Consider the following 18,894-nt stretch of genomic DNA (forward strand, 5'->3'; position numbering starts at 1 on the left):
AAAAAGAAGCCAGGGACAGTGCTCAGGCCCTGAGTTCAAGCCCCAGGACTGGCCCACCCCCCCGAAAAAAATTCTACTAGTGTAACTATTTTTACGTTTGACTACGGAATCAGTGATTGCTACGGGAACTTGGGGAGAATACAGAAGATGTACTCTGTTGTCTTGGCATAGTTGGAAAGTAACAAATTTTCAAAGCATCTGATTCCAAAGGGTTCGTTTAAGGAAGTTTGATTGTGTTAACATATTTTCAGTGTTTCCTTGCTTAGAACACCCTCAGCCCCCTCAACTCTCTGCAAAACACCCCCCAACATTTAAAATGTCATCAGCAATGAATGGATAAAGAAGTCAATTTGTCTTTCTATTCAGAGTTAGGAACTTCACTTCCCCCAGAAAGGATTTATTTACCAACAAAGCATTTTTTTTTTCCATGCAAGGGAGCTGGGAGAAATGGAGAACAAAATTGCCTGAGAACTTTATATACCTCCTATCCTTTACCCTGAGAGCTTGCTAAACAAGCCGGCCGAAGTAACTGCAGTTGGTATGGAACAACAAATACAGGCCCCATGGAATTTCTGGTAGAAGAGGACAAATGGCCTCCTGGACCTCTCAACAAGAAGAAATGGGTATCCCTGGCCTCCTGAATTCACAAAATGACTTGAAAGGACCCCAGCAGAATCACCGCCCCCCCCCCCCAAACTGTGGATAGGTCCTAAATTAAGTTGCATTTTTAGAAAACACTTTTTTTTTTTGAAGGAGCCTGCACGAATAGCAGTGTTTCCCATTTAGAAAGAAAAATAAACACTTCTCCACTGGATTGGAAGTCAAAACAAAATAATCCCTGCCGCTTAAAACCTGAGAAAGTCAATTAAACTGACAAACAACAGTGAGAAATGGTTCCAGGCCAGGCAGGAAGGACTGGGGGTTAAAGATGGTCCACTACCCAGGACTTAGCTTTCAGGAAGCAGCCACAAACTGTAATGCCTCAGTTATACGTTCTGATTCTTTGAAAACCCTACAGTTCCCACAAAAAGCACATAGGAGCCATTAGTGAAGATGTGGCTCAAGTGGACGAGTCCTAGCTTTGAATGAAAACGCTAAGCGACAGCACCCAGGCCCTAAATTAAAGCCCCAGTACCAGTTTAAAAAAAAAAGTGACATGGGGCTGGGAATATGGCCTAGTGGCAAGAGTGCTTGCCTCGTAAACATAAAGCCCTGGGTTCGATTCCCCAGCACCACATATATAGAAAACGGCCAGAAGTGGCGCTGTGGCTCAAGTGGTAGAGTGCTAGCCTTGAGCAAAAAGAAGCCAGGGACAGTGCTCAGGTGCTGAGTTCAAGCCCCAGGACTGGCAAAAAAAAAAAAAAAAAAGTGACACGGAGATAAAGTGAAGTCCTAGTAGGACAAGGCATGTAGGCTTGTACAGAGAAAGTACTCATTGGATGCAAATTTTCCCACCCACCCCACTATCCCTCAGCTTTGAGATACTCAATATCCTTGACCCTCTTAAACACTACTCCCCCCCCCCACCCCGCCAGTGTTCAAAGCCTCTTCACTCCAGAAGGTAGATCGATTCACAAAGCATTTAGTATTTACCCTGAAAAGTTTCCGTGGGGTAAGTACAAACACGTACTTAATCCTCACCGCGTCCTTAGCCTCTCGACTGCGGTCAGTTGATATTTGGGTGAATTCTTGGCTCTGTGTACATCAGTGACTTCTGGATCCATTCTCTTGGGAGAGGATTAGGATTGGGATGACAGAAAGAAACCCCTGTCCGGTTCCCACCCCCACCCCCAAGGGGCAATGAGCTGCCCAGCCCCACAAGCTCTCTTTACACTTTCCAGGGGGGACTTCGCAGGGGCAGATCCAGGGGCAGATCCGAAGCCTCACAGACGCAGGGTACCGGCAGTCAGTGCCCAGCTAGAGTTGACACAGCTGTCTCTGGGGAAGCAGGCAAGCTGGGCCCCTGGAAAGCAGGCTCAAGAAGCTCAGTTTCCACACACTAGACACGGCCCTGGCTGCTTTAACATCCTTCGGAGAAATCCTTGAGAGGGACACCTTTTGTCATGGAAACTGTGCTCTGAATTCAGCCTCAGGGAAGCAAGCCCTCAAGCTATTGATCTGTTTGGGGGTGGTCCCTCAAGTTTAGATAAGTGGAAGCATAGGGGTGTGCAGCTCAGGAAGCACACTGGCTTTGTTATTTCTGCTGGTTTCCAGGGCCAGCACCCCAACGCTGAACTACGTACCCCCTCAGACCCCAGCTGTGTCACCTTTGGACTCCACAACCAACTTGGCAGGCGTTTCCTACTTCACAGCTAGAGCCACAGTGGAGGGGAGAGGTGAGGGACCTTGCCTGAGTTGCCCATGGTACTTGCACAAGGACGTTATACCCCTTGCGGTTTCAGCTACACTTGTTTGGCTTTGTTTTTATTTTGGACAGTTCTGGGGCTTGAACTCACAGCCTGGAAGCTGTCCCTGAGCTTTTTTTTTTTTTTTTTTGCTCAGGGCTAGCTCTCTACCACTTGAGCCATACCTAGCTCCACTTCTGATTTGTCTTTTGTTGTTGTTTTTGGTGGTTAAGTGGAAATGTGTCTCAGAGACTTTCCTGCCCAGGCTGGCTTTGAACCAAGATCCTCCGGTGTCCAACTCTTGAGATTACAGGTACGAAGCCCTGGTGCCTGGTATCAGCCTCACCGTATGCTTTCCAGTTTGTATTGCTCACTCATTGGGCCATTCATTTACTCATCCAAACAATGAATAAGGAGAACTTGCAAGAGCACACACCAAACTGTTACAAAGTGGCTATGTCTGCAAGAGGGAATCACATTAAAACTCCACATTTGCTCCTTCTGGGCAATCCAAACATTAATATGCATTGCTACTTTTATAATTAGCAAAAAACAATACAGATAATCCCATTAAAATACTTTTAAGAAAGAAAGAAAAAGAAACCCAATAAGCATGTACCAAGCCCACAAGGTAGCAAGACCCATTGGCATCACTTACCAGAGCTAGGTCCGGGCCAGTACCAGCAGGTCCTCTGGCACAAAGAGGACCTCCCTTTTTGGTGACTCAGGAGGCAGGAAGGCAGCAGGCAGGTCTAGCTCTAGGCTGCCGCTCAGGGGCCTCTCTCTCAAACCAAGTCCCAGAGCAGCAGACCAATCAGAACCCAGACTCCCTCCGGGCCATAGGACACATTTATTAACACTCTTTAAAGTGGGGCTCAAGGGCCCTGGGAAGGAGGAATCCAAAGCTCCTAAGGCCCCGGGGGGAGTGGGAACAAGGGGGAGCAGAATTGAGCAGACAGCTTCAGGCCAAAGTTCCTGTCTTCCATACACATCAATAATGCAATAGCTCCTGTTTGCCCCAGAACTAGCAACAAAGCCATTGCTCTGGCTCCCTTAATTAACAAAGGGAGAGATTAAGGACTTTAATCTCTTGCCTTCTCTTTTACCTGCAAGGCTTATTTACTCAGAAATGAACAAAGAACATTCTCTGCTCCCCCCCCCCCCCCCACCACTACCACCCATACCCTCATCCAAGCTATTCGTTTATGTGTCTGGCTGGCTGGTTGGGTTTCCCAGTAAATATATTTCCTTCCCAGACTGTTTCAGGCCCAGGTCCTTGGATTTAAGAAACCGGGGTTGGCTCTTCTTCCACCCCAAGTTCTTTGTCCATGTTTCCGATGCCCAGAAGATTCCAGGTTACCAGGGGAAAGTGACACTTTTCCCTCGGGTGCTGCCAGCTCTCCTGCAGGATGATGCATTGCCTAATGTCCTCAGACCGCCTGTTGGTCCTTTCTCACTCACCCAACACCTTCCTGTGAGGCTCCTTTCTCCCTTATCACCTTGCACTGCTGTGACCTGTTCCCAAGAGGAAGGTAGGCGCTAGCATTTCTAATGGCTTGCCCAAGTGCTGGGCAATTTGGGGGTGGGGGGTGGGGAGGGAGAGCGTGGCAAGTTCTCTGGAAGGAGGTGGGCGGGTGTTTACTAAACCTCTGGTGTGTGCCCGCACTGTGGTGGGGCTCAGGATGAGCAGAGTAGTGGACTGTGGCTTTCTGCAGGAGGAAACAAACTCCCCGAGAGGCCCAGACCCTTGTCCCAAGCCTCACAGTGAAACATCTTACATCCACTGTCTGACTCCAGCGCCCACGGGCTCCGCCTTCGGCTTCTTGGAGTCTTTGCCCGGGTTCCCAGAATCTGGCTTGGAATTCAGTACCACAGAGGCTCTGGGAAGCTACCGTGCGACAAATCAGCACAAGCCACAGAATCATGTGTGGGAAGACAGTCAAACTTTTTTCCTCTTTGAGTGAGGAAAACTTGGTCTCTAGTGACTGATCCCAAGTCACCTCATGCCCTTCCCTTTCCCACTTAAAGGTTCCCGTCCTCTGGAGGACGTCCTTGCAAACAAGCTTCTGGAAACAGAAAGGGCAAACATGTGGGCCGAAGTCAAACAGCACCCCCGTCAAGGGCAAAAGCCCGCCAGCTACAAGAGCCTTCCAACTTCTTCTCAAGAAAGCTAGCAGAGGGCGGAGAAACACAGAGCTCTCCACTGGGCAGATTCACGCTGAACTCTACTGGGCCTGGTGGCAGGCAGATTGAGGCCCCCCGGGGGCTTGCTGACACTTTGGGGCTGCCTTCTTGCCCGGTGTCTGGAGGCTCAGCTCTTCCAGGGGCGGCAGTACCGGGGGTGGGGGGGCTTCACCCGATACCATTCCTCTGGCTAGCACCCTGGGGAGGCTCCGGCGAGGCAACAGGTGGCAAAGCCTGGAACAGTCCCCCCCCCCCGCCAGTCCCCCCGCCCCCCGGTGCTGCTGGCTGCCTTCCTGCCGTCTGAACCTGAGTCTCTGTGTCGTCACCTGCCTCTGTCTCTGCTGCCTGTCCATGCGCCTCCATCAGAGCCATCTGCCTGCTGGCTCTGTCCTGGGGGGCAACAGGGCAACCCCAGGCGCCAGACCCCTCCACCCCTGCCAGCAGCAGTCTGAGCAGGCATAGCCAATAAGAAGAAAACAAACAAACAAACAAACACCCCCCCCACACAAACTTGTAAAAAAGAAACAACACCCCAAAAGTTATTAGGAAGAGAGGCACTTACCGTTTGCTGCGACCCCCAGGCTGGCAGAGCCACTTTTAACTAAGAATGAATTAGGGACAAACTCTTCTTCAGAGTCTGAGTCCGGGGTTGGCTGGGCCACACCGTTGCCTAGCAACCGCCTCTGGCTCTCATTGGCCCGAGGGGAAGGGGGCGGGGAGGGGGACTGCTCAATGGGGGTTGATGAGGCGGACGAACAAGGCAAGGGAGCACCTGCGGGCCACAAAGACAAACACAGACAGAAGAGAAACGATGAAAATCCATTCCCGGGCACACGCGGGGGGGGGGGGAGGGCAGGGGAGGGGGGAGGGGAGGAGACATGGGGTGTCGGTTTGGCTGGAAAGAATGACCTCAGGCACACCCCACATCCCCACCCCCCACATACACACCTTGGGCATGCCACACACCACTGACATGTTCCTTTTCTAAGAGTGTAAGGTTTTTATGGTGCTTCCCTAGGACTGCCCTGCTCTGCAAACTGGGTGACAGCGAGGCCCTAAGAAGCTACCGTGCCCGCTGCATGGTGTGCACGAAAGAAGTATTCGTGATGTCAGTGAACTCCAGGGATCTAAACACACGGTGATCCTTAAGTTTTAATAATTAAAGGGGGTCTCGGTGTATAGTGGGACACGACCATTATGTGAATCCCAGAGTTCAGCGTGTCTGACCCTAGTTTACGTTGCCTCTGGGAACTAAGGGCCCGGTTTTATGGTTCTATGAACAAACGCCCAGGTCTTCTGGAGGAGGGGATGACCGTTGAGCAGACAATCTGCAGTCTTGTCTGTGGTTGGGCTTGCTACGTGTGCAGTGTATCGTGTACAAGAACATAAGCACAGGACACATGAAAGTATACAGTACAAGACAACGCATCCACTTGACAGCAACGACCACTTATTCTCTCCTGTCTTGACAGACAGAAGGTGGGTGGCATAATCATACCCATCCAGCTTTGCAAAGAGACAACCTTAGGAACCGTAACGCAGTCCGGACAAGCCATCGTGCCATGTGGCAGGGCTGCTGTTTGCTGGGGGCAAAGCAACACCTGTCTACACCACAGAAGCTCACGCAGTTCGTGGCCAAAAAATCCTGTGACATTTTGCAGGTCGATGACCTTAACACCAAGCCCCTGAGCTTAACTGGGAATGACACCATTAATGGTTTTACTTACTGGGTAGGTAACTCTTTTTTTTAAAAAAAAACTATTGTTATTATAAAGGTGATGTATAGAGTAGTTATAGTTACATAAGTCAGGTAATGAGTACATTTCTTTTTGGACAATATCACCCTTTCCCTTGCTCTTTCCCAGTTAGGTGGCTTTTTTGTTTGTTTGTTTGTTTGAAACACAACAGGAACAACTGAGGCACAGGTATCAACTATCAAGGTTGAGTCTTTGAATGGCTTCTCCTGTTAAGTTTTGGTTCCCTTACTCGAACCTTCAGGCTATAATTCAGGTGTCCAAATTCAATACTCCCAATTCACCACGAAAGCCTGCCCCCCGCTCTCCAGCGAGGGCTGTGAGACTAAGGCATTGCCTTCCCACGAACCAACCTGTTTTCTGTTCAGATAGCACATTTGCACCACCGTCCTCGCTGCACCTGTCTTCTACATAAACATAAACAGTACCTCTGTTCGGAGGCTCTTTTAGAACAAGCTTTGGCATTCAACAAACCTGTAGTTTGCCTCTTAGCCTAGCCTCCTATCATCTATATGACCTTGGGAAAAATTACGTCTAGTTTCTCGTTTGTAAATTGTCCAGCCTCTTGGCACTTATCCTGTTTTTTTTTTTTTTTTTTTGAAAGTGTAAGGAAAGCTTATTAGGAAAGAAGCATGGAAGAGAAAAGAGACTATGTGGTCTAGATAGGCCGTGGGTGACAGAGAACTTTAGTTCATCTTTAGCCATCCTTGGCCTTTTCCTGGGGTACAGACAAGAGTAAACCTTTGGTTAGAGAAAATTGGGGTCAGGGTGTGAGAAGGTATACATAGCTAACACAGTGTAATCCACAGCATCTCACCTTTCATACAGTTACTGTGAGCACAGGAGATCTTCTATGTGAACACACTTAGTACGAAGGAGCCTCTGCAGTACGACATGCCCGTTAACTTGAATACAACCATCCCATCAAGACCCATTCCTGACTCCTTTGACTCTCTTTTCCCTATGATCCCAGTTTTAGAAAGGCTTTTTCTACCAGGCTGCATTTATTAAGCAAATGTACTCTCATTTCCTCTTTTATTAACCAGACATCTTTTAATCTCCAATCAGAGCCTTTGATGAGTCTGAGATAACCAGGACCATACCATGTCCAGTTGTTAGAATTTCAGCCCAAAGTTCAGAAATACGATATGTAGTTCCAGGGTGTTTGTTCCAGTCTCTTCCTGAGAAAAGACGTCAAGCTTTACCAAGGAAGGAATTCCAGAACTCAGTAAATTATCCCGTCATAAACTTCAAGAATCCTGAATTGAGCCCAGCCCTGGGTGCTCCTTTTCAGGTTTCATGCCTGCCTCCTTTTCCATCGGTTCAATTGAGCAGCCACTCTCCAGGCCTGTGGGGAACTCTGAATGGTCATTGTTCACACTGGAAGGGCCAGACAAAGTGCCCGGCGCCTAGCAAGTACAAGAACTTCCTAGAGAGCTACAGACAGGATTAGAAACGGTGTAATCCCCATCTTCTCATTCACTGGCAGTTGGTTCAGAGAACTCCAAGCATGGGTGCAGAGAATCACTTCTTAGGATGCAGGAAACTATTAGGAAATATCTGTTTTAACTCAAGTTAAAACTCGTGCTTTATAATGTGCACACCTGAAATCCATGTACTGTGATGCACTGCTAGAATTCAGCATGTGCAGAAGCAGGAGAGGCAAACAGAGGGCAAACAGAGAGTCTGGGCTCTGACGCTAGACTGCCTTGTTTGAAATACATGTCCACTATCTGCTACCTGCTAGTGCAGTGAACTTAGGCCAATTGTTTTACCTTTTGTGCCTCACTTCCTCTGGTGTGCGTGTGTGTGTGTGTGTGTGTGTGTGTGTGTGTGTGTGTGTCTGAACGTGTGTGTGAAAATACTGGGGCTTGAAGTTCCATGCCAGGGCTCTATCTTGGCCCTTTCATCAAGGCTGGCACTGAACCCCAGCTCCACTTCTGGCTTTTTGTGGGTTAATTAGAGATAAACCTCTCATGGACTTTCCTGCCTGAGCGGGCTTTGCATCAGGACCCTTTCGTCTCAGCCTACTGTGTAGCTAGAATTATAGCCTTTGTCACATGGCTGACTTTTCTCATTTTCGAGTGGAGACTAGGAGGAAAAAGAAGAGTGCCTATTCTCTCTGGGGGGATCGTTTGAGGAATAAAGGAGCGAATACAAGTCACACTGTTCTGTAAACTGTTCTGTAAACACCTAATAAACACCTGCGGTGGCTATGCATATATATGTCTATACAATGTAGAGGCACTGACTGTATCTTTTTAAAAAAAAATTAGAGTAGTAGACCATTGCTAAAGTTTGGCTAACAGCTTGACACCTTACATGATCTCTTTCCTATAACACTACTGTTGGTAGGAAATTTCATCCTCTTTCAAGGTCAAGAGACATAGGAGTAGGGAAGTGAAACAAGGTGTCTGTGACCATCAGAGCCACATTAGAACCCATAACCATTGGATGGTGAGAACGAAACTCATCAGCCCTGATTTGGATTTTTTTTACATTGGCCACAGGGAATGTCTGGTCCGCTAGAAAAACACAAATAGAACAGGAAGACCATGACCTTCCTATTGGGCAAACTAAGGGTTGAAACCCAGTTTCACTGTCAACTATCTGGCTCTGGATCAGTCACTTCCATGACTCTCAGCTTCCCCCTTTTAAAATGCGGTGGTAATACCCACCGGGACGAGTCGCCCGCGGCTTCGTAGTATTATACTCACAAAGACCCCAGCAATCCGCTGGCTCAGGGTAAAGCTCCAACCACTATGGGTTGGTTACCTTTGCCACCCTCCAGTGGTAGATCTGACGTACACAGAAGAGAGAAAAATAGATTTGGAAGATGATGTTAAAGATAAAAGGAGAGTATGAGGGAGACGGCTATGAAATACGAAGAGAATATAGGGTACGGGAACAATTTCAGTGGCTCACACCTTGATGCAAATCAACAGTGGTTTGATTTTGCATTTGAAATCTACCTAAGCACTAGAGCAAGACAGTACTCCACAAAGAACCTTCCAGCAATCTGGATCCTAAGCGCAGTTTTGTAACAGGGCGGGATACTGAAAGTCTTGAATAGTTTTGTAATAGGGCATGATACTGAAAGTCTTGAAGTGCTAACTGATGGCCGGGTTTATTATTCTCAAAGAAAGACCATTAACAGGATGCACTTGTAAACACTTTGCTCAGCAGTCCTGAGAAATCCATCTCAATGCCCACAGGGAATCGTATTGATCTAGGTTCAACCCCATCCAGGCTCAAGTGGGGGAAATCATGGTTTGCACAGGTGGGGAAATTGTGAGTCCCCGTCTTCAACACAGAGTTCTAGCTGGGAGCTGCAAGAACGGTGCTTTCTTCCTAGGCAATCCCTTGGGTTATTAGAAGAGCTTCCTAGTAACCTTTGAACTGGCAGCCCTATAACTCAGAAGCCTTTATGTCAATTGCTTAACTCAGTACAGAGTCATTAATCAATGACACCTAGAAACAAAACCAAGCGCTCAGCCCTCCCTAGGCCCCTCCTCCCAGGGCAACGGGGACGTGATGGATTCATCCTTCCTGCGGACGCCAGCTGTGTTTCATTTTCTCCTTTCTGGAATCACTTCAGTCAATCCACCTAAAGCCAAATGCGTTCATTCTCTCCTCATGTGCTGACACAGGCTAGCCACTCACTCGAGGAAGGGAAGAAGTAAAATCCTTTTCAGTTCTGAATAGAGGCAAGGGAACTAAAGAAAGGCTAGGTCTCTGCCTGACAAAGCTTAGTCACTGATGGAGGGTTGGGATCTCCACTGTATGATGTTCGGCCCTGCTTTTTATCCCAGTGAGTTGCATTGGCATCTAGCGCGCTTGAAGGGACCATCCGGCTGAACAGGGTCTGTGCAGTTCATGTCAGTTCTTACCTGGCTCAACCTCAGATAAGCAAAGGGCTACAGGACTGCTTTCGTTATTTGAAATTTGTTGGGATCTAACCCCGTAAAGCCTTTCAAAGAGCTGGACACCTGAAAATCGAGAGTGATCCCACATTCCCTTTGGTGGGGAGCAGCCCTAGTTTGCATGTTATTCTACACTGAATGAGTATCTGGGATCACGGTATTTTGCTCCCAAAGAGCCTGGGCATCTTCTTGTTCACAGGAAAGGCACAGACAGTGTGGGTTCCCTCCGCTCTCCTTCCAGCTGGGGATCTGCCACAGGCAGAAGACATTTGAGAAAGGAAGCGGATCCATCCTTTATCCAACTCCATGGCAAGAACACAAGAGGAGACGGTAAAGGAGGCAGCTGTGAAACGCCAAGAGAACATAGGATCAGCGCATCTGAGATCAGTAGAAAGAACTATTTCAGGGGCTCCCACTTTGGTGGGAGTCAATGGTAACTTTTTACTAAAAAGACTTTGTAGGGGGCTGGGAATATGGCCTCGTGGTAAAGTACTCCCCACATTTGAAGCCCCGGGTTTGATTCCTCAGCACCACATATATAGAAAAAGCCGGAAGTGGCGCTGCGGATCAAGAGGCAGAGTGCTAGCCTTGAGCAAAAAGAAGCCAGGGACAGTGCTCAGGCCCTGAGTTCAAGCCCCAGGACTGGCAACAACAACAACAAAAAAGACTGTCGGAAAGAAAAAAAAAAGGCTTTTTACTCTTACTGTAAAAAGTCTTGCTTGATTTGGATAATTCGGCACATGGCTACCCTATTGTAGGACACTGAAGTGTACATTTAGGTCTACATCAGAGGCTACAGCCCATGGCCATGGATGAGGGACCAAGAGATTTGAGTACAGGGTCAACCTAGCGCCTCCTGGCACATCACCTCACCTCCTTGCTGAATGAAACGCTCCAGGAGCCTGTGCCTCAAGGGGTTGTTATGACGATCAAAAGAGACAAGGGAGGAAAATGGCCAATATAAATGACTTCAGTTACAATGGAAACTAGGATTTTTTTTTCCAGCATGGTAAATGCTCATTAAATATTTATAGATGGAATGAATTTGTATAAATGTATAGGAAAAAAAGATTATTTAAAACTACAAAAAAGACTTTTAAAAAGTTATCCCTCTTATGGGCAATTTTGAATTTTTAGTGTGCTTTTATATCCTTAAATTTTCCTACAATGATCGTATAATAGGTGTGTGTGTGTGTGTGTGTGTGTGTGTGGGTGTGTGTGTGTAGGTGCTAGTTCCATGGCTTCAACTCAGGGCCTTGTGTTCTAGCTCAGCTCCCTTGTTGACTCTACCACTTGAACCATCTCCAGTTCAGCATTTTACTTTTAATTGGCAATAGATTCTCATGACATTTCTGTCTGGCCTGGCTGTAAATCTCCATCCTCAGATCTCAGTCTCCTGAGTAGCTAGGATTGCAGGCATCAGCCATCAGCACCCAGCTATTGAAAAAAAAAAACACGTATATATACTTTTAAAGATGACTGTTTAAAACTACAGGAGAGAATGAAATAGTAGGTGTGAAAATATCTGGCATCTCGTAGGTGCTAAAAGAGAGGCTGGTCTTAAATACAAACACCATTTTCTGCATTGACTCTAGTAGTATAATTAGGTAGGAAGCAATTTTAATGGAGCAATTCCATTTTTAGGAAGTTACACAAAAATTGATTTTTTCCAAAAGATATTCCTTCAAGTACATTCAACAGAACATTACTTGTCGTAGTAAAAGGTAAAAAGTTTTGAAACAGCGAAAAAGAATAAAAGCCTTGATTTTAAAAAGTAAATGCCTAATTATGTAAACGAAGGCACAGCAATAGAATGTGAACGGCCCACATAAGAGATATCATAAGCCACGTTTGTGGAGAAGGACTCGTGATGTAGAAAACAGGGTATAAAAAATACATATATCAGAGCAGTGTGAGAAGTACTCTTGGCTTTTCTTTTTTTTTTTTTTTTTGGCCAGTCCTGGGCCTTGGACTCAGGGCCTGAGCACTGTCCCTGGCTTCTTCCCGCTCAAGGCTAGCACTCTGCCACTTGAGCCACAGCGCCGCTTCTGGCCGTTTTCTGTATATGTGGTGCTGGGGAATCGAACCTAGGGCCTCGTGTATCCGAGGCAGGCACTCTTGCCACTAGGCTATATCCCCAGCCCTCTTGGCTTTTCTTTAAGTGTGTGTGTGTGTGTGTGTGTGTGTGTGTGTGTGTGTGTGTGTGTGTATGATCCATTAAAATGCTAAGACTCCTTTATCTTAAGGCAGTAGAATGAAAGAACTTTATTTTTTCCTTCTATGGGTCTGCATTTTCTATTTGAAAATACCAAAAAAAAATATGAAAAGCTATTTGAAAGAGATGAAAATGTAAGTTGGCCCAGAAGATAGCTCCTGCCCCAGGGCCCTGTTAGGGGGACAGCGGGGAGAACCGCCTCTGGGATCTGAACCTAGTAAATCTTGTGGGTCCTCCTCCCCGGGCCAGGCAGCTCCCACTAAGCCAGCGCTCCGCAGGGGTGGTTGTCAGGAGCAGGTCCCCAGCCATCTGTCTCTGTGACTTACACGCCGGGAAAACGGCGTCTGGAAAACGGGACACAGTAACTTTCTCAGGCTCAGGTCATCCCGTCTCCCCTTTCCTCCTCACAGGCTTCTCGGGGACTTGCAACCATGAAGGCAGTTTTAAGCAGGATGGAGAATGGAGCTCGGTGTTCACCTGCTGGCCTGGGAGCCCGGGCCCTTCCTCCTCTGGAGCAAGAAGTGCGCCTTCTGACCGGTTTTCACGCGCGGCTAGCCTGCCGGCTAGTCTGGTTATTTAATGCAACCGTACTCACTGGGCATGCATGGTGATTGTGTGTGTGTGTGTGCGTGCATGCACGAGTCCTGGGCTTCTTTTGCTCCAGGCTAGCCTTCTACCACTTGAGCCACCGTGCTACTTCCACTTTTTTTTTTTTTTTAAACTCTGAGGAGTTTATTGGAGATAAGAGGCTCATGGACTTTCCTGCCTGGGTTAGCTTGGAACTGTGCTGTTCAGATCTCGGCCTCTTGAATAGCCAGGATTACAGGTGGGGGAGGAGGGGGGCGGTGAGGGTGCTGGAATGGGCAATAGCACACTTGAGATAAAATTCAAATGCCATTAAAAGTGTACCATTGAATGAGTTTAGTATATGCATAGTGCAGTCCAACTATGAGATACAGCATTCAATTGTAGGATATTTTCATCACCCCTCCCCCACATTAAGCCTTGTACCCATTTGTAGGTAATTCCCATTGCTTTCTACCCCTGTATCCATGGCCAGCCACGAACCTGCTCTGTCTCCCAAGGATTTACCTATTCTGGACATTTCCTATAAACTTATTTCCTTTATCACCTCTCTCTCTCTATCTCTCTCTCTCATCTATCTATCTATCTATCTATCTATCTATCTATCTATCTATCTATCTATCTAACGTTAGTTGTTTGTACTTTGGGGCTATTAGCAGTAATGCTGCTACAGACCTTTGCACCCCTATTTTGGTGGAGGAGCATGCTTTCATCTTCCTTCACACTCTGGGGGGACGGTGCTATTATTTCCCATCCCCATTAGCAGTGGATCAAGGTTCTAACTACTCTCCATGCCCGCCAACATTTGCTATTATCTAACTTTATGACTAGAGCGATTCTGGTGGGTACACAGTGCTATCTCATTGTGCTCTGGTTTGTATTTTCCTGATGGCTGCTCAACAGGTTGCCCCAAAATCTCTAACTTAAAAAAATGACATTCAGATTCTTTATCATCTTAAAAATCGAGTTATTTGTCTTTGTTACTGAATTGTGGCCACTGATAGCCCTCTCCCTTCCCAGGTATTAAGTGCCTGCTTTGCAGACATTTCTAAGCATCATTGCTATGCAAAAACATAACAAACAAAAAATCCCTCCAAACTCTTGCTTTCCAAAACTTAAGATTCTAGACTGGGTGCCGACAGCTCATGTCTCTAAGCCCAGCTGCTCAGGAGGATGAGATCTGAGGATCACTGTTCAGAAAAGCCAGCCTAGACAGAAAAATCTGTCAGACTTCATTTCTAATTAACCAGTATAAACCTGGATATGGTGTGGCTCAAGTAGAATGCGAACGAAAAAGCCAAGGGGAGAATGAGAAGTCCGGAGGTCAAGCAGTTGCTGGCACAAAACAAACAAAACTTACATTCTAGTAAATAAGAACAGCAACAAAGAAGAAAGCAAGTATCTTTCTAGTGCAACGGCAAGTGGGGAAAAAACTGTTCTGAGGAAAAGTCCACCGGAAGCTACGGGGCCAGGAGTAATGAGATGGGCGTGCTCTCGCGTTCTACATGCAGGGGAGATGATGCCTCCTTTGTCTCTTTGGGCCTGACTTACTTCACTTAACATGATTTTTCCAGGTCTTTCCATTTCTTTACTATTATTCTTTCGAATGGATGAGTAAAATTCTGTTGTGTGTGTATATAATCCACATTTCCTTGATCCAGCCTTCCACTGATGCCCCTCCGTGGAGATGCTGTTTTAAACGTGGTAGTCACGAAGGCCTGGGGTGGCAACGTGTAAATGAAGTGAAGGAGTGAGGCACGAAGAGCTGCAGAAAGTCCCTGCTTTTCAGGCAATGGTCTCAGCAAGGGCAGAGTCCCTGCTATGGAATCAAATCACGAGAGGACCAGCCAGGCAGCTAACAGGCCTGGAGGAGTGCAGCAAGGAGAGGCCTACAAGAGGAGTTCTGAGATGTTACCAAGACCTCGTTGGGTAAGGGAGATATTCCAGTAAGGCAGATGAGGGGCACTGTGTGTAGCATTTCAGAGCCCCGGGGCCAGTCTTACAGGTTTCCACAAACAGTAAATGAGTGAGCACTTATACACAGATAGCAGCAGGTGTTCCGTAGTGGTGGTGGCCTCCTGTCTCCCTTTTAAGGACAGCCTCAGGCCAGCCTTCACTGGGACTGCACGCACAGAGCAAGGCCTGCCACTTCCCCAGAGGACTACTAGCCTCCCGGGTGAAGGAGACAGAAATAAAGGAGAAAGGAAGCCTGGGGAGGTAAGAACTGGGGACTCCAAAGGGATTTAAGACGTTCTAGGCAGGCCCGTGGCGGCTTGAGCTGAGCTGGTAGAGGGGCCACGTTCTGTGAGATGTGGGAGGAAAGAAAGGCAAGCTGGATTGTCTCCAGATTCGTCAAAACCGGCTGCCAAATGTGGCTAAGGAGTCATTGGAATTTATGGCAGGCCTTGAACAATCTGGTCACTTCAAGAGGGAGGCTTGGGCTGTGTACTCCGAACTGAGTTGAGATGAGTGAAGCGCTTCCAAACAGCTGTCCAAAATCACACAGAACTTCCTGGTGCTGTCTCTCTCTCTCTCTCTATTTGCCATCCCCTCCCTCAGCTTAACAGCTGGGAAATTCCAGCCGACGCAGGTAAGGAAGACCACAGCCTGATCATCAGACACTGAAGGGAGGAGGGGGATTTTAGACACCGAGGAAAGAGGCAAGAGGAAGGCAGCTACAGAAGGAAAGAGCCCACTGCTGGAGTGGAAGGAAGGTTTGGATGTTAGGTGAGCATCTACTGCTGTGCCTAGCACTGTGAAAGGCCTTCCACACTCCTCACCACCAGCAACCTTCACCCGGGGAAAGGCATGAGGATCTCTCCAGCTAATAGATGAAGGCCGAGACGCTCAGCGAGGGCAAACTCAGGACCACCCATCTGGTCCTCAGAGCCACCCAGGGGGTGGGTACCAGGCTGGGCAGTAGACTTGCTCTGTTTGACCATAAGCCCACATTCTTCCTACAAAAAGAACATGAGTGGATTGGAGTCATGAACGTAGCGTGCTCCTTTGTAAACGCATGGGCTTCCTGCTCTGATCTCTTCCTAGGCCTGGGAAGAAGAGCACAATAATGTTCAATGGCCTTGTGATGTGGCCCTCAGACTCGGGCCACTGAAGCCATGGCGGGCTGTCTTAGAGTATTAGAGTGAGATGCAGGGATTGCAGTAAGTGAGGAACTGGACAAAAAACCAAACCACGCAAAGAAAAAACAAACCACGCAAAATAAAGCCGATGCTGTATATTTGTCATTTGTAGAATTTTCTAAATACAGTATTTCAATAAAGAGTTAAAAACAGCACAGAAAGCCGTGTGTCTCACGTGCAGTGACAGGCGTTTTCCTTAATAACGCTCTCATCTGAAACAGCTTTCTCTGGGCTTCTCACCACGCCATAGCCTCTTGCTCTTATTAAATAGATATTTCTAGAGAGCTTCGTGCAATGTTGTTCTCTCTGGGGTGGGGGGGATGGTGGTGTATAAACATAGTAAGGGCCAAGAGTTGCAGAAACACATTTTCTGCCATTTCAGAAGATCTTGAGGAAATCAAGGCAAGCAAGGAAGGTAGTCAAATGGCTGTGCTTTCTGTCTCCTAGTGGGTTCATCCCGCCTGGGCTGGTGACGTCCCTTAGAGGGAGGCCGTAAAGCAAAAGCTTTGAGGATGTGTTAGGAGCAAAAAGAGAAACTGTCCCAGGCTTAGTCCCGAATCCATGCTCTATCGAGAAGGGAAAGGAAGAGCCATTGCCCAGATGTGAGCCGGCACCTCACTAAGCACGATGCACAAGGCTAGCTCCACCCTCCTGCTCCACAAATACCAATCACAACTCAACCCATAACAGACAGGTATGATTTGATAGTCCTGGAAGTTAGAATTTGCAAAAGCAAGCCTCAGAAAGCTGTAGGCGAACGCTGCCTGGCCCTTTCCTGGCTCTCTCCGGGCTGCTTACCGTGGGCAGTGGGCCTTGGTCTCTGACTTTGTTATCACGTGGTGTTCTCCCTGTATGTCTCGGTCTCCACAAGCTGACTTCTCCCGAGACGACTGTACCGGGCACCCTGTGGTAGGCTTTCACCCTATTCCGGGATGCCGTCATCCCTCACCATAGCTACCACATTCCTCTTTCTGGATGTGGTAATGTTCTCAGGTTACAAATTCAGTAGAGAGGTAGAAGGATACAGTTCATCTCGAAGCACTCCATGGAGGAGCTTCCCGTAGGGAATGGAGAAAGGGCAGTGCTGGGTTCGTACTCAGGGCTTTGGCAGGTGTTCTACCATGTGAGCCACACCCTCAGTCCTTTTTGCTTTGTCCCTCTAGTTATTTATAAAGTAGGGTCTCACATTTTGGCCTAGGAATGGGCCTGAGCGATTCTCCTCCTACGTATGGCCTCTTACATCGCTAGACTCACAGGCTTGGTCCACCGTGGATAACTTACTAGTTGAGATGGAGCCTCATTGGCCTCTTGTCCAGATGTACCTCCAACTGTGATCCTTCTGAGGTCTGCCTCATGAGTAGGGGGGTTTACAGAAATGAGCCGTTGCAGCTAGTTCTAGAGATCTTTCAAAGCTGATTAACTTGAGGCACAGAGATTTCGAGGGACCTGCCCACATCTACAGTAGTAAATTGCAAATCCAGATCTGAGTCCATATTTTGTCTTCTACACCATTCTCCTTTGCCAATCTGTGACATCCGCCGCTGATGTTCATTTACATAAAAATAACTCCTAGGTAGATAGAATCATCACATTACATTCTTGTGACTCCTCTATAAGCCAAGTATTGTTCCTATTTCACTGACAAAGAGCTCTAGAAAGACCAAGGTGAGTACTTTTGAAAGGGGAAGTAGAGGACTGAGTGGCATCCCCATTTTTCTGTAGCTTCATCGGGTCAATGGATGCCACTGGGGTAGGGGAATTGAACACCAAAAATGGAGCCAGTGATCCACACAATGGGGACCCAAGTCCCAAGGCTTGCCAGCGAGGTGACTGACTGGATTGTTTTCAGTTCTTTTAACCACAAAGACTGGAGACAGAAGAATTTCTATGTATGTTGGAGGCTAAGGGCATTTAACGATCTCGGCCTGAGTTCAGACATAGCTTGAATAGTGAAGTTTAGTTGTTGCTAGCTAAACAAAATGCCTTGCTTTCTGGAGGGCAGGGTGTGGGGTGAAACGTATTTCCTGGACAGACCCAGAGAAACAGCATCCCTCGCTGGGAGGCAGGCACACATGGGCCGCATTTGCTTCGGATTGCACATGGCTGGGAAACGAAGGAGGGAGAGGTGGCTGCAGGGGAGGAAATGCATCGAGGGTGTCCCTCCGTGCCAAGTACATGAAGTCTGATATTTGGAGAGGGGTGTGTGTGTGTGTGTGTGTGTGTGTGTGTGTGTGTGTGTGTGTGTGTGTGCAGAGATGGTTATGTGTCATCTAGGATAGGCACCCAAGCCCCCTTCTAGAGTGTTCTCTATAGCCTCGCAGGCAATTCTCTGCAACCTCACAGAGGACTCCAACTGATACCTCAGGGGAGCTGACAAGGGGGAGGGGGGGTTCAGGCTGGGTCTCCCAACTGCCTTCAAAAGAAGTTGCCTATTTAGTGACCCAGCGAGCCAAGAATAGGCGATTTCCCTGCACTGCTTTGAGCGTGGGCCGCACAGAGAGATTCCCTTCCTTGGTGCTCGGGGCCCAGGGGTTCTTTCCGAACAAGAGGGGTGCTTCCACAGACCCCTGGAAGTGACCCCACCTGCGTCAGGCCAAAGAGGGGGCGAGCCCGTGTGTGCGTCCCCAGCTCAGAACCTAGAGTCTATCTCCAGCCACGCTGCACCTCCTGAACGGAGTCACGGTCCTTGAAGCCGGGAATTACCACGGTTACACGGGCCCGCTCAGCTCTCCTCAACGCCAGTAGTAA

The 18,894-nt window shown here is 47.9% G+C and overlaps 1 protein-coding gene across 3 annotated transcripts in view; it reads right to left on the minus strand.

The window, feature by feature from the left end:
• The window catches only part of Tenm4 (teneurin transmembrane protein 4), a 567,737-nt gene that overhangs the window by 277,163 nt on the left and 271,680 nt on the right, over nt 1-18,894 (minus strand). For 2 of the 3 annotated variants that reach the window (XM_048361200.1, XM_048361199.1), the window contains exon 6: nt 5,092-5,301. The exons of the other annotated variant lie outside the window; for it this stretch is intronic. In XM_048361200.1, the coding sequence (XP_048217157.1) occupies nt 5,092-5,301 (210 nt within the window). The remainder of the gene's footprint in view (nt 1-5,091; nt 5,302-18,894) is intronic. 3 annotated transcript variants of the gene reach the window in all.

This window comes from Perognathus longimembris, chromosome 13, assembly GCF_023159225.1.
Source record: "Perognathus longimembris pacificus isolate PPM17 chromosome 13, ASM2315922v1, whole genome shotgun sequence".
Lineage (NCBI taxonomy): Eukaryota > Metazoa > Chordata > Mammalia > Rodentia > Heteromyidae > Perognathus > Perognathus longimembris.